The 16,590-nt window shown below is 33.8% G+C and overlaps 1 protein-coding gene across 1 annotated transcript in view; it reads left to right on the plus strand.

Moving 5' to 3' along the window:
- The window catches only part of SLCO6A1 (solute carrier organic anion transporter family member 6A1), a 114,135-nt gene that overhangs the window by 42,615 nt on the left and 54,930 nt on the right, over positions 1 to 16,590 (plus strand). Inside the window, exon 9 of the mRNA XM_006727798.2 lies at positions 13,820 to 13,973. Coding sequence (XP_006727861.1) covers positions 13,820 to 13,973 — 154 coding nt within the window. The remainder of the gene's footprint in view (positions 1 to 13,819; positions 13,974 to 16,590) is intronic.

Consider the following 16,590-nt stretch of genomic DNA (forward strand, 5'->3'; position numbering starts at 1 on the left):
AAAAAAAAAAAAAAAGGAAGGCAATCAGACAAATCAATCCTTCTCTAACCTTCCTGTCTAACATAAGGGAAGGGAGAAAAAAAGCTAAGAAAAGCTTCTGAAGGTCACAGCTTAGAGACTCAGGTGCACGGGGGTGGAAAGAGACACAAAGTCTAAGATTTAATTGTAAGATTATAGAATGATTTCCCTCAACAATATCTTACCACCACACCAATAGATATCCAGTGTTATAACAGAGAAGCACAGCTGAGAGAGCTGCAAGGCACACTCTCTTTAATAACAAGATTCCAGGGAAACCCAAAGACAACCAGGAAGACAGAATGAGGATACCATGGGAAAAACTGAGGTCTCTGCCACCTATAGCTACAACAAACTGTAAACACAGCCTAACTCCTAGACAGATAAACATAAAAACCTAAAAGGTTTTTAAAAATACTAAAAGGCCTATTTACCTCTGTTTTTGTTAACATGATACATGATGTCTGACTTTGAACAAACACATTACAAGCTATTCTAAGGGCAAGAAAACATGCAAACTGAAAAAACACAGCACGCATCAGACCCAGACTCAGATACGGCACAGGTTTGGGAATGATCAGACTGTGAATATAAAATAGCTATGATTAATATGCTAAGGGCTCTAATGGGAAAAAGTGGGCAACACAGAAGCAAAACTATGTAATGTAAGAGAAATAGAAATTCTAAGAAAAAATCAGAAGTAAATTTCAGAAAGCAAAAACTATAAGTGAAATGAAGAATCCCTTTCATGGATCCATCAGTAGACTGGAGAGAACAGAGGAAAGCATCAATGACTGTGAAGATATGTCAATACAAACTTCTCAAACTGAAAAATACAGAGAAAAAGATGAAAAGAAAATGAACAGAATATCCAAGAACTGTGCAGCAATTACAAAGGTATAAAAAATGTACAACACATACACCAAAAGAAGGACAGAGAGGAACAGAAGTGAGTAATAATGGCTGAGAATTTTCCAGAATTAACAAACACCAAAGTACAGATCCGGGAAGCTCAGAGAACACCAAGAAGGAGCAAAAAAAAAAAAAAAAAAAAAAATTTACAACTAGGCATATTATATTCAACCTGTAGAATCAGGAAACAGTGACAAAATCCAGAAGAAACAAAACCTCACTGACAGAGGATTGAGGATTATTTATCTCAGACTTATCTTACAAACAAGAAGAGAATGGAATGAAATATTTAAAAGACTGAAAAAAACCATTAACCTGGAATGCTATGTGCAATGAAAGTGTCCTTCAAAAATGAAGTAGAAATGAAGATATTCTCAGATAAACAAAAAATATGGGAATTGTAAACCTGCTTTGCCAGAAATGTTTAAGGAACTTCTTCAGAAAAAAGAAAGAGGGTATGAATCAGAAATTTGAGTCCACCTAAAGGAATGAAGAAACATGCTTTGCAAGTAACTTACTTTGCAAGAAATGTTTAAAGAAGTTCTTTGGAAAAAAGAAAAATGACATGAGTCAGAAATTAGAGTTTATGTACAGAATCAAAGAACACCAGAGAATGAGTAAATGAAGATATAATATTTCATTTTTATTTTTAATTGGTATAATTGAGGACTTGTGTTCAAAATAATAATGGTGATACGATGTTAAGTGTTTATAGTCTGTGGATAGTGAAATGGATGACAGAAATCTTATAAAAGAGGAAGGAGGAATTGGGAATATTCTCTTATAAGGTACCTTCACTACCCATGAAGTGGTATGGTGTTATTTGAAAGTAGACTTAACTTGCTTGTATACTGGGAATTCTAGGGAAACTCCTAAAACATTTTTAAGAAATATAATTAATTGCTGGTGCGCCTGGGCAGCTCAGTCGGCTGAGCATCTGACTTGATTTTGGCTCAGGTCATGATCTTGGGGTCCTAGGATTGAGCCTCCTGTCGGGCTCTGTGTTTGGCAGGCAGTCTACTTGAGGGTTCTCTCTCTCCCTCTGCTCCTCCCTCTCCTCATGCATATGTGCTCTCTCTCTCTCAAATAAATAAATCTTTAAAAATAAAAATAAAAAGTATAATTGCTATTCTAACAGATGAGAGAAAATAGAATCTCATAAAATAATTAAAACCAGAGTAGGCAAAAAAAAAAAAAAAGGAGGGAAAGATGAAAGCAAGAAAGAAAAATTGGTTGGCATGTAATTGTTCATAGTCATCTCTTATGATCTTTTGTATTTGTGTTGTGTCATTTGTGATGTCTCCTCTTTCTAATTTCATATGTTTAAGTCCTTTTTTTTTCTTGGCAAGTCTAGCTGAAAGTTTATCTATTTCATTTATCTTTTCAAAAAACCAGCTTTTGGTTTCATAGATATTTTTTATTGTTTTATTAGTCTTTACTTCATTTATTTCTGTTCTGATCTTTGTCATTTCCTTCCTTATACTAACTTTGGGCTTAGTTTGTTGTTATCCTAGTTTCTTGAAGTATAAAGTTAAGTTGTTTATTTGAGATCTTTCTTTTTTCCTAATGTAGGCTTTTATCGCTGTGAACTTCCCTCAGAATTTCTTTTGCTGCATCCCATAGGTTTTGGTATGTCACATTTCTACTTTTATTTATCTCAAGGTATTTTTTAAATTTCTCTTTTGATTTCTTCTTTGATCCATTGTTGTTCAGTAGCATGTTTTTAAATCTCCACATATTTGTGAATTTTCCAGTTTTCTTCTTGAAATTGATTTCTAGTTCCATACTATTGTTGAAAAAGATGCTTGATAGGATTCTGCTCCTCTTAAATGTAATAAGACTTCTTTTGTGGCCTACTATATTATCTATTCTGGAGAATGTTCCATATGTTCTTGAGAAGAATATATATTCTCCTGCTGTGGATGCAATATTGTGTAAATGTTTGTAGGTCCATCTGATCCAATGTGTAGTTTTAAGTCCAGTGTTTCTTTACCAATTTTCTGTCTGGATGATCTATCCTAGTTGAAAGTAGGGTGTTTAAGTCCCCTACTATTATTGTATTGCTGTCTGTTTTTCCTTTTAGGTCTGCTAAAATTTGCTTTATATATTTAGATTTTCCTCTGTTGGATAAATAAATATTTGCAAATGTTATATTCTCTTACTGCATTGATTCTTTTTCATTATAAAATGATATTTGTCTCTTATTACAGTTTTTGGTCTACCCCAGCTTTCTTTTGGCTTCCATTTGCCTGGAATCTTTTTTCATCTCTCTACTTTCAGTCTGTGTGTGTCCTTACATCTGAAGTGAGTCCCTTGTAGGCAGTATATATATCGGCTTTGTTTTGTTTTATCCATTCAGTCATTCTATGTCTTTTGATTGCAGAATTTCATCCATTACATTTAAAGTAATTTAAAGTAAAGTAAAGTAAAATAAAAAGATAGGTATGTACTTATTGCCATTTTGTTAATTGTTTTCTGGCTGTCTTGTAGTTCCTGTTTCCTTTTGTCTTCTCTTGCTGTCCTTCTTGTGGTTTGATGATTTTCTGCAGTGGTATGCTCAGATTCCTTTCTCTCTATCTCTTGTGTGTCTACTATAGGTTTTTGGTTTCTGGTTACCAGGAGGTTTACATAAAATATATTTTTAACGATCATTGTTAAGCTGATAACAGCTTAACCTTGAACACATACCAAAGCTCTAATTTTTTACTCTCACCCTACATTTTATGTTTTGATGTCACAATTTACGTCTTTTTACCCTTTGTATCCATTAACAAATTCTTATAGCTATATTTATTTTTAATAATTATATTAACCAGATAAACCTTATCTATAACTATAACCTTAATTATAATTAGATGAAACCTATCATTCAGCCAAGCTTGGGCTCTTGGTTGTCTCTCAAATTTTTGTGATTGTCCAAACTACCTTCTTTGTTCTTAGTGGGTCCTATTGAAAATGTGCTAGATCTCTCAGTGTCCCAAAGGGGAGAATAACAGTCAATATCTAGATTTAGGCTGATTGGAAGCTAGACCCTCAGGCAGTAGGGTGCCTGAGGTGGTTTCTTCCAGGGAGAAACTGGGAGTTGTGCCTTTTTAATTTTTTTTTTTTTTTTTGCCTGTTCCCTCTTTGCTGGAGTTGAGTGTATAGCTGCAGGAGGGTACTCCTGTGCACATTAATGACTGCTTTTTTGTCTGCTATGGTCCTGTGGGACTCATCAGTGCAAGACCTTTTGGCTATGAGAGCCATACAATCCTGAGACCCATCCTTTGGGTGGCAGCCACAAAAAATGGGGATGCCAGCATATGTACAAGCTGCTCCTAGGGAGACATTGGCAATTTGTAGTGAGCCGAAATGAGAAGGCAAAGGTGACATCTAATGGTTTCCCTGATCTCTGGGGAGGATTGCAGTCAACCCCTACATGCCTTCTAAATTAGAGACCTGACCCTCAGACAGCTGGTTTTTAAAAATATTCAAATAGGCCTCTTTCAGGGAAAATGGGAAAGATGGGTGTTTTTCGCTTGCTTCCTCTGCACTGAGCCCTGTGGGAATAGCTGGTTAGAACTGTTTCTTTGTTTGGTACAGTACTATAGAACTCTGCAAGCCCTGTTGGTTATCAGAGTCAGGCCATCAAGGGGCTCTTTCACTGGGAGGATTGTGATCAGTCCCTGGATACAGGTTAAACTAGAAGCCTGATCCTCAGGTAGTGACTTTTAAATTATACAGATAGGCCTCTTTCAGGCAAAGATAGAGATGAGCATTTTTTGCCTTCTCTTTCTGTGCTGAGCCCTGGGGAGATAGCCATGGTGAATCTGCAGAGCCCATTAAAGTTTTCTTCTTTGCCACAATCTCATGGATCTGTGGATGCAAGCCCCATTGATTTTTGGAGCTAAGTGTTTTGGGTGCCTACAACTCAGGTGTGAGTCTTAAAAGTTGGCACACTAGATGTGGGGTCCATACTCTTCACTACTTAGGGAGAAGTTGCTAGTTGGGAGGTCCTTCCTGATTATCAGGCACTGTGCCTGGGGTAGAGTTTATGGTAAAAGTGTGTCTCAGGTTTTCCTGCCTGTTTCAGTGTGGGTGATAGAATTTTCTCACTTTCCCAATGGATAGGAGGTATTCAGCTAGTTTTTGGATTTCTTTCAGGGGGAATTTCTCTGTGTGGCTGTAGATTTGGTGTCCGTGGGAGGAGGTCAGTTCGGGAGACCCCTATGTCATCATCTTGGACTGTAGCCAAGATAATCTTTTCAACAAATGGTGCTAGAAAAACTGAACATGCACATGCAAAAAAAAAAAAGAAAAAAAAAGCAAGGAAAAAATCTAGAGACAGAACTGACTTACACGCTTCACAAAGATTAAATCAAAATTAACTCAAAATGGATTATAGACCTAAATATAAAACACAAAACTATAAAACTTCTGGAAGATAACATAGGATAAAATCTAGATAACTTTGGGTTTTGTGATGACATTTGGTGACATAACACCAAAAAAAGAAGTATGAAAGAAAAAAATGATAAGTTAAATGTCACTAAAATTAAAACCTTTCTCTGTGAAAGACACTGTTAATAGAATTAAAAGACAATGCACAAATTGGGAGCAAAATTCGTATTTGATACAAGACATATCCAAAATATTTAAAGAACTCTTAAAACTCATCGATTTACAGAGAAACAATCCAATTAAAAATGGCCAAAAGGTCTGAACATTCACCTCACTAAGGAAGATGTACAGATGCTGATAAGCATATGAAAATATGTTTGGTATTATAGCCATCAAGGAGTTGCAACTTAAAACAACAATTAGATACCACTACACATCTATTGAAATGGCTGAAATCCAAAAAACTGACAAAACCAAATGCTAGCAAGGATGTGGAGTAAAAAAGACTCACATTTGCTGCCATTGGTAATATAAAATGGTAAGTCACTTTGGCAGTTTGGCAGTTTCTTACATAGCTAAACATAGTTTTGCCATACAATTCAGCAATTGTGCTTTCAGGTATTTACCCAAATGAATTGAAAACTTACGTTCACACAAAAACCTGTCAGTGAATGTTGGTAGCACCTTCATTCATAATCACTAAAATTGGAAACAATCAACATACCTTTCTGTAGGTGAATAGATAAACTGTAGTACACCATACATGGAATATTATTCAGTGATAAAATGAGCTATCAATTCACAAAAAGACATGGAAGAACCTTATATGTATATATTGCTAAGTGAAAGAAGGCAGTATGGAGGCTACATATTATATGATTCCAACTATAAGACATTCTGGAAAAGGCAAAATTATTGGCAAAATTGCATATTTGATTTGGGCTTTTAAAAATATCTTCTAGGGGTGCCTGGGTGGCTCAGTCAGTTAGGCATCTGCCTTTGGCTCAGGTCACGATCCCAGAGTCCTGGGATCCAGCCCTGCATTAGGCTCCCTGCTCAGTGGGCAGCCTCTTCTCCCTCTCCCACTCTGCCTGCTCGTGCTCTCGCTGTCAAATAAATCAAATCTTAAAAATCCCTTCTACTTGACCTTTTGAACATATGGAATACCAATGTAATAACTGTTATAAGTTCAATTGTAAAAAATGTACCACACTAAGGCAACTTACTAATAATAGCTGAAACTGTGTGGAAGGAGAAAGAGGTATATATGGAAACTCTGTGTATGCTCAATTATTCTGTAGACCTAAATTTGTTCAAAGATATAGTTTATAAATCAGAATATAATAATTTAAAATGATTTTGAACTGTAGGTACTTTTTAAAATGATTAATAATATAAAGTAAGACCCTTTGGCTTCATTCTAAATTTATATTTGGAAATTGTTCTGGGCTTTCACTTCCAGCCAAGATGGGATTACAGATTTCTTCTCCTACCAAAACAACCAAAAATTTGACAAAAATTGAAACAGTGGTTTTCAAGACATTGGAATCAGTCATTGAAGGACAGTGGTACATGACATGAGAAGCATTCAAGGTGAGCCCTGCAATTCCCCCAGCTTACTGCCTTAGTAGAGTTTTAAGGTCATAGCACAGGGAATGGGAATGAGACAGATTCTGGCTGATTCCCTGAGCTGAGGGTTCAGAGAGACCAATAAACTAGGGTTCACAGGATTGTGTACTAGAGGACATATCTGCAGAAGACCCCTTTAAGAACCCAGCAAAATAGTAACTAGGATATGTGTGAAGAAAGTTATTGAGTCTAAGTTCACCAAAAGAATTTGAATTACAGTGTACACCACTCATACAGGATTGGGAATAATACCTTTTCTCATCACTCAAACTATGAAACCTCAAAAATCACAATATGTAAACAGAAGGATCTTGTCTCAGCAGCAGGTAATAATTAATTCTAAACTGAGTACTACTCTGGCTCTTCCTATCAACTCTGCCTATCAACTAAGAAAGATAAAAGTGTTTCTGAGTAAATTAGCGGCATTTCAGAATAAAGCTTAAAAATATTCACAAAAATACAAAAATATTCAACATCTAATATTGAAATTTACAAGGTCCAATATCCAGTAAAATGTTATAAGGAATTCAAAGAAGCAGAAAAATACTACCCATAAAATAAGAAGCTAAATCAGTTGATTAAAACTGACCCATAACTGACACAGATGTTAATATTATCAGAGTTTACACAGTTATTATATTAGTATTCCATATGTTCAAAAAGTTAAGTAAAAGATATATTTTTTAAAGATTTTATTTATTTATTTGACAGAGAGAGACACAGTGAGAGAGGGAACACAAGCAGGGGTAGTGGGAGAGGGAGAAGCAGGCTTTCTGCAGAGCAGGGAGCCTGATGCAGGGCTCGATCCCAGGACTCTGGGATCATGACCTGAGCCAAAGGCAGATGCTTAATGACTGAGCCACCCAGGCATGCAGTGAAAGATATTTTTAAAAACCCAAGTTGAGCATATAGAAATGAAAAACCAGGAAGATTGAGGAAAATACTATGTTTGAGATTAAAGACAGATTAAACATTGCAGAAGATTAAATAAACTGGAAATTCGTAACAATAAACATCCAATGGAAAACAGAAAAAAAACAATGAACAAAAATGAAGCATCAATGAGTTGGACAACTTCAGGTGGTCAACCATTTGTATAGTTGGAGTCTCCAAAGGAGGAGCCTTGGGGAAAGAAAAATAGTTGAAGAAATTGTGTTCAAGTTTTAAAAATTTCATGTAAGCTGTAAACCTACAGACCTAGGAAACCAAGAACAAGAAACATGAAGAAAATTACACCATGCTACATAATAATCAAATTGCTCAAAATAAGTTTAAAGAAAAAAAATCTTAAAAGCAGTGAGGAGTGGGAAAAATACATTATATACAAATGACCAAAGATAAGAGTAACAGAGCGTTGTGAAAAGGGAGGTGGGTGGGGGGATGGGGTAACTGGGTGATGGGCATTAAAGAAGGCACATGATATGATGAGCACTGGGTGATATACTCAACTAATGAATAATTGAACATTATATAAAAAACGAATGATGAACTATACCTTGGCTAATTGAATTTAAATTAAAAAAAGAAACAATGCAGATAAGAAGACAGTAGGATAATATTTTAGAAGTACTAAAATAAAAAAGTCAACTAATCATTCTGTACCAAGTCAGAATGTCTATAAAAAATGAAGGAGAAATAATTTTACACATAAAAAATGTAAATAATACTTGAACAACAGACTTACACTACATGAAATGTTTAAAAAAGTCTTTCTGGGGCGCCTGGGTGGCTCAGTCGTTAAGCGTCTGCCTTCGGCTCAGGTCATGATCCCAGGGTCCTGGGATCGAGTCCCACATCGGGCTCCCTGCTCTGCGGGAAGCCTGCTTCTCCCTCTCCCACTCCCCCTGCTTGTGTTCCTGCTCTCGCTATGTCTCTCTCTGTCAAAAAATAAATAAAATCTTAAAAAAAAAAAAAAAGTCTTTCTGGCTGAAATAAAATGATACCAGGTAAGAATATGAACTACACAAAGCAAAGAAGAGCAAAGGAAATGGTAATTTATAGGCATTTTTTCTTATTTAAATCTTTTTAAAAATAATTGTTTAAAACAGATAAACATAATATGGGTTTACTTGAAGTGCCATATATCACATGTTGGTAAACTGTGTTAAGTTAAAGATGGTATAATATAAACTCTGAAGCACCATAAAATAACAGAGTCACAGCTAATAAGCCAAACTGACACATGAATTAAAATAGAATTTTATAAAAACATTTGTTTAATCTCGAATTAGGCAAAAAAAGAAAAAAGAGAACAAAGAAAAGATAAAAAGGAAAATGAACAGAAAGGATAGATTCAAACCTAATTATAGTAGTAATTGCATATAATGTCAATGAAAAGGCAGAAAATTTCCAATTTGATTTTTTAAAAAAAAGCAAGACCCAACTATATATGTTGTATAAAAGAAATGTGTTTCAAATATGGACACAAGTAGATTATGAGTAAAAGGATGGGGAAGGATGTATCATATTAACAGTAATCTAAAGAAAGCTGGAGTATGATAGTAGACCAAGTAGATTTGTGAGCAGATATTAGCAGGAATAGAGTAGGTGATTATGTAATGATAGAGTGGTCAATTCATCAAGAATTCAAACAATTCTTAATGTTTATGAGCCTAATCAAAGAGCTTTAAAATATGTGAAGCAAAAACTTAGACACTACAAGTAGAAATACAGAAATCCATAAATATAGTCAGATATTTTGATACTTTTCTCTTAATAATAGAAGTAGGCAAAAAAACTCAGGATAACATTAATAACATTAACAGCCAACTTGACATGATTGACATTTGTAGAACATTTCACCTATCAAAGAATTCACATTCTTTTTAAAAGCACAGGAAACCCAAAGTAAACCATATTCTGTAAAGCAAGTCTCGTAAATTTAAAGGATTAAGTCATATAATGGAATTAAAATTTCTGACCATTATGAAATTAAATTAGAACTACATTAATTAAAAACAGATTTCTGAAAAAGCCCCAAACATTTGGAAACTCAATAACAGATTTCTAAATAACTTGTGTTCAAATAATTTCTTCAGAAGAAGAATTGTAAAGTATTTTGAAGTGGATGAAAATGAAAACACAAGTAACAAAACTTATAGAATATCGCTAAGATAGTACTTAAGGGAAAATGTATATAACCTAATTAGAAAAGAAAAAAGTCTCAAACCAATGACACTTGCCTCTACCTTAATAAACTAGAAACATCAAAGCATATTGATCCCAAAGTAAGTACAAGAATGGAAACGATTGAGATTAAAACAGAAATCAATGAAGTAGAAATGAGAAAAACAATGGAGGAAGTATAATCAGGTCAAATTTTGAGGAGATTGATAAAATTGCTAAACCTCTAGACAGAGAAAACTACCAATATCAAGAGTTAGAGTTTTGATGTGATGTTTTTATAGATTCCACCAATATTAAAAGGATAGTAAGGTAATGTTATAAACAACTTTATGCCCATAAATCTGACAGCCTCCATGAAATGGGTAAATCCTTCAAAAGACACAAACTCATTTAAGAAAAAAAAAAATATGTGTCTAGTAAGTAAATCAAATTTGTACTTAAATATTTTCTGAAAAAATTCCAGGCCCAAATGGTTTTACTGGAGAACTAAACCAAATATTTAAACAATATCTGACTTTATACAAATTCCTCCAGAAAATTGAAAAAGAGTGTATACTTTCCAACTTATTCTATGAAACTTGCATTATCTTTATATCAAAACTGGACAAAAGACATTGTAAGAAAAGAAAACTATAGACCTATTTTTCTCATGAACATAGATTCAAAAACTATTAACAAAATTCTGGCAAATTGAACCGAATAGTATATTAAAAGGGAAATAAATTATGATCGAGCAAGATTTATCAAAAGAATGCAAGGTTGCTTTAACATTTGAAAGTCAATCGATATAATCCACATATTAATAAACTAAAAATGAAAAAAACCATAATCACAGTAGATGCCAAAAATCTCCATGATAAAGTGCAACATCCATTCCTCATAAACTAGGAAACTAGAAATAGAAGGGAACTATGAAAATATACAGCTAACACTATACTTAGTGATTATTATGGAATGAATGTGTTTACCCTCCTACTAAATTCATATGTTGAAGCCTTAATGTCCAATGTGATAGTGTTAGGAGGTGGAGCCTTAAGGAGATCATTAGGTTTAGATAAGGTCCTGAGGGTTGACCACCATCCCCCGATGATGGAGATTAGTGTCCTTATAAGAAGGGGAATAAACCAAAGACTTCCCTCAAATTGCCATGTGAGGATACACTGAGAGGGTGATGGTCTGTAATCTGGGAAAGGAACACACCAGACACTGTGTGAAATAAATATTTGTTGTTTAAGCTACCCAAGCTATGATATTTTGTTACAGGAGTCTGAGCAGACTAAGACAATGATGACACATTGAATGACCAGGGGTATAATAAAGATACCTACTTTCAGTACTTCTATATTAACATCATTGTGGATGTTCTAGCTGTTACAATACTGTAAGAAAAAGAAAGAAAAAGCATCCTGATAAGAAAAGTAGAAGTAAAATTGTGTTTATTTGAGGGTGACAACAATTGTCTATACAGAAAATTGAAAACCCACTATAATTTAAAAAATGAGTTTAGGGGCGCCTGGGTGGCTCAGTGGGTTAAGCGTCTGCCTTAGGCTTGGGTCATGATCCCATGGTCCTGGGATCGAGCCCTGCATCTGGCTCAGCGGGGAGCCTGCTTCTCCTCTCCCTCTGTCGTCCCCCTGCTTGTGCTCTCTCTCGCTCTCTCTCTGTCAAATAAAAAAAAAAAAATCTTAAAAAAAATGAGTTTAGCAAGTTTGTAGGACACAAGATCAACATGCAGGAATTTACAATATTTTTACATACAACCTACAAATAAGCAGAAATTAGTGTCAAAAATAACACTGTTAACAGTATTAAGAAAAAAGAAATACTGTAGAAGAAAAGATCATTATACAAGAAAATATGGTGTTTTTATATACTACCTACAAACAACTAGAAATTGATAATACAAAAATGCCATTAGCAGTAGTATCAAGAAGAAGAAATACTTAAGGGTAATATAATGTAAGATGTGAAAGCCCCATTCATAATTACTACAAAATATTCCTGTACTAAATTAAAGACCTAAATTTTAAAATAGAGAGATATCCCGTGTTCATGGGTTGGAAGACTCAATATTTTAAGAAGTTAATCCTCCCCACATTGATGTATGTATTCAATGTGATCACAATCAAAATCCCAACAAGCTTTCTTTTTAAAAAGATACTATACAAATAACTTAAATTCATACGATATACAAAGGACCTAGAAAAATCAAAAACAATTCTGATGAAGATGTAGAGTAAAAGTGGAGGACCAACCCTATTTGATTTCAAGAGTTATTAGCTAATGTAATAAAGAAAATAACATTGGTGTAAGTATAGACAAATATATCAGTGTAAAGAATAGAGAGTCCAGAAATAGGCCCACATATAAATGGATAATTTATTTTTGATAGGATGCATGGGCAATTTAGTGAAGAACATATAGTCATTTTAACAAATGATGATGGAGCAAATAGACATCTATATGTAGGCAAATGAACTTTGGTCCATATCATGTAGCACATAAAATAGTTAAAATGGATTGTAGATGTGAATATAAAATATAAAGTACCAAGAATATAGGAAAATATTTTGTAAACTTGGATTCAGCAAAGTTTTCTTAGATAATGGCACTAAATACATTATCCATCAAGAAATACATTGACTAATTGGTCTACATCAAAATAAAATATTTCTGCTCTTTGAAAGACCCTGTTAAGGGAATGAAAAAACAAGCCATAGATTGTGAGGAGATGTTTGAAAATCATATATCTGATGAAAACTTGTTTCCAGAATATATAAAGAACTTTCAATGCTTAATAATAAGAAAATAATCAATAAAAATGGGCAAAAGGTTTGAACAGACGTTTAACCAAATATATACAGATGAGAAATAAGCATATGGAAAGATGACCAACATCATTAGCCATCAGGGAAGGGAATATTAAAAGCCACAATATGAAACTACTATATCCTTGTTAGAATGACTAAAATTAAAAAACGGGGTGCCTGGGTGGCTCAGTTTGTTAGGCATCTGCCTTTGGTTCAGGTCATGATCCCGGGGTCCTGAAATTGAGCCCCACATCCCTGAGCAGGGAGCCTGCTTCTCCCTCTGCACCTCACCCCACTTGTTTTCTCAATCTTTCTCAAATGAATAAATAAAAAATTTAAAAAAAAGATTGATTATACTAAGTGTTGGTGAGGAATGTAGAAAGCAACTGAAACTCTTATACACTGCTGATGGTAATATAGAATAGCACAATCAAATTGGAAAAGTGACAGTTTCTCAAAAAGTTACATGAACACCTACTGTATGATCCTACTCCTTAGTATTTACCCAAGAGACATGAAGACATACAACATACAACATACAAAGACCATATAAAGAATAACTGCATGAAAGAAGCCAGACAAAGAAGTGTACATACTGTATGATTCCATTTCTAAAATGCTATAAAATTCAAATTAATGAATAATGGCAGAAAATACATTAGCAGATGCCAGGGGACAGAGGTATTACAAAGGGACACAAGGAAATTTTGGGGGTGATGATTATGTTTGTTAACAAGATTGTGGTGATGGTGGTGATGATTTCACAAGTGTATACATATATAAAAAAATTCAAGTTGTATACTTTATTATATATATGAGTATACTTCAATAAACCTCTTAAAAAGAAATATTTCAATAATCATATTTTTATGGATTTCATTGATATATATACATTAATAAGAATAATACTGTGGTATAATTACATAAAATTTCTTTTTTTACAGAACAGGACAGTTGGGAAACCTGACAGCTCCTTGCAATTCTCACTGTAGATGCTCATCTTCATTTTATTTTGCTATCTGTGGAAGAGATAATACTGGATATTTTTCTCCTTGCTTTGCAGGCTGTACACAATCCAAAACATTAAATGGTCACCAGGTAATTATATTTTTATTATGCTTCTCCCTCTCTAATAAGATGTTCAGTTTGTAGTTGATATTTACATTTTACTCCTAGCTCTCTATAAAAGCTTTTTTACCCATATATATTTTTTTTAAACAGGAAAAGAATATTTGCTTTAGGTGGCCATAATACAAAGGGCTTATGGGAATTGGTGGTGGAAAAAATACTTCTATATTAAAACATGCCTTAATAAGTAAGAAAATTATGAAAGAAAAAAACTCACAGGTAAATAAAAACATAATAAAAGTAGTAGATTAATCAGTTATAAAACCAGGATGGAGATTAAAGCGCAAAAGCAGTAAAATCAATTATATCTATAAAATCAGTCAAGGTATTTACAAAAGGATGCAAAATATAATACATAAAATGGGGGGGGGGCAGAAAAATGTAGTGCTTTTAGAATGGTTTAAAACTTAAGTATCTATCAACTTAACATTGATGGCTATATGCATAGAGTGTTATAGATGAACCTAATGGTAACCACAAATCAAAAACCTAAAATAGATATGCCAAAAATGAAGAGAAAGGAATTCAAGGATATCACTAAAGATAGCCATCAAACCACAAGGGAATGAGTACAAGAGAAGAAAGGAATGGAGAACTACAAAAACAACCATTAAAAAAAAGTAACAAAATGACAGTAAGTAACAAAAGGAATACCTATCTATAACTACTTTAACTATAAATAGACCACATGCCAAATGAAAGACATAGGATGACTGAATGGATAAAAAAGCAAGACCCATCCATATGTAGCCCTCAAGAGACTCACTTCAGACCTAGAGACATATGCAGATTGAAAGTGAAGGGATAGAAAAACATTTATCATGAAAATGGAAGAGAAAAGAAAGCTAGGTAGCAAGACTTATATCAGACAAAATATACTTTAAAACAAAGACTGTAGCAAGGGACAAAGAAGGACACTTCATAATGATAAAGAGAACAATCCAACAAGAACATAAAACAATTGTAAATATTTATGCATTCAATATGGAAGAACCCAAATACATAAAGCAACTATTAAGACATAAAGGAAGAAATCAATAGTAATACCATAATAGTAGGGGACTTTTACTTACATCAATGGACATATCAGACAAAAAAATCAACAAAGGAAACAGGGGCTTTGAATGACACATTGGAACAGATGGATCTAACAGATATATTCAGAACATTCCATCATAAAACAGAAGAATACACGTTCTTTTCAAGTGCACGTGGAACCTTCTCCAGAATAAATCACATTGTAGGCCACAAAACAAGTCTCAACAAATTAAAAAAAGATTGAAATCATATCATGCATTTTTTTCTGACCACAATGGTATGAAACTAGAAACCAATCATAAGAAAAAATCTGGAAAGAACACACATACATGGAGATTAAATAATATGCTACTGAACAATAAATGAGTCAACCAAGAAATCAAAGTGGAAATAAAAAGATTACATGGAGAGAAATGAAAATAAAGATCTGAAATCTTTGGGATGCAGCAAAAACTGTTCTAAGAGGAAAGATCATAGCAACATAGGCCTACCTCAAGAAGCAAGAAAAATCTCAAATAAACAACCTAACCTTACACCTAAAGGAGCTAGAAAAAGAAGAACAAAACCCAAAGTCAGTAGAAGAAAGCAAACAATAAGGGTTAGAAATAAATAGAAACTAAAGAAACAATAGAACAGATTAATGAAACCAGGAGCTGTTTTTTGGAAAAGATCAAGGAAATTGATAAACCTTTATCCAGAGTCACCAGAGAGAGAGAGAGAGAGAGAGAGGACTCAAATAAATAGAAATTAAACAAAAGAAATAACAACTGACATCATAGAAATTGTAAGAAATTATACACCACAAAGGATTATAAGAGAATATTATAGAAAATATATGCCAACAAATTGTATAACCTAGAAGAAATGGAGAAATTACTAGGAAGATATTACCTCCGAAAACTGAATCAGGAAGAAATAGAACATTTGAACAGACAAATTACTGGCAATACAATTGAATCCATAATTATATAGAGAAAAAACTGATGGTTACTAGAGGAGAGGTGGGCAGGGGGATGGGTTGAGTGGGTGATGGGGATTAGGAAGGGCACTTGTGATGAGCACTGAGTGTTATATGTAAGTGTTGCCTCACTAAATTCAACACATGAAACTAATACTACACTGTATGTTAACCAACTAGAATTTAAATGAGAACTAGGGAAAAAAAAGAACTCCCCCCCCCAAAAAAGTCCAGGACTAAATGGCTCCACAGGTGAGTTCTACTAAACATTTGCAGAAAAGTGAATGCCTATTCTTAAAATTTTCAAAAAATAGAAGAGGAAGGAAAACTTCCAAATTCATTCAATGTGTCCAGTATTACCCTGAACCAAAACCAGATAAAAATACTACAAAAAAAGAGAACTACTGGCCAATATCTCTGACTAACATAGAGACAAAAATCCTGAACAAAATATTGGCAAATTGAAAGCAACAAAATATTACAAGAGTCATTCACCACAATCAAGTGGGATTTATTGCTGGATTGCAAAGGTGATTCAATATTCACAATTCAATCAGTGTGATACATCACATCAATAAGAGAAAGGATTAA

Source organism: Leptonychotes weddellii, chromosome 7 (assembly GCF_054177405.1).
Source record: "Leptonychotes weddellii isolate Sample4059 chromosome 7, ASM5417740v2, whole genome shotgun sequence".
NCBI classification, from domain to species: Eukaryota; Metazoa; Chordata; class Mammalia; order Carnivora; family Phocidae; genus Leptonychotes; species Leptonychotes weddellii.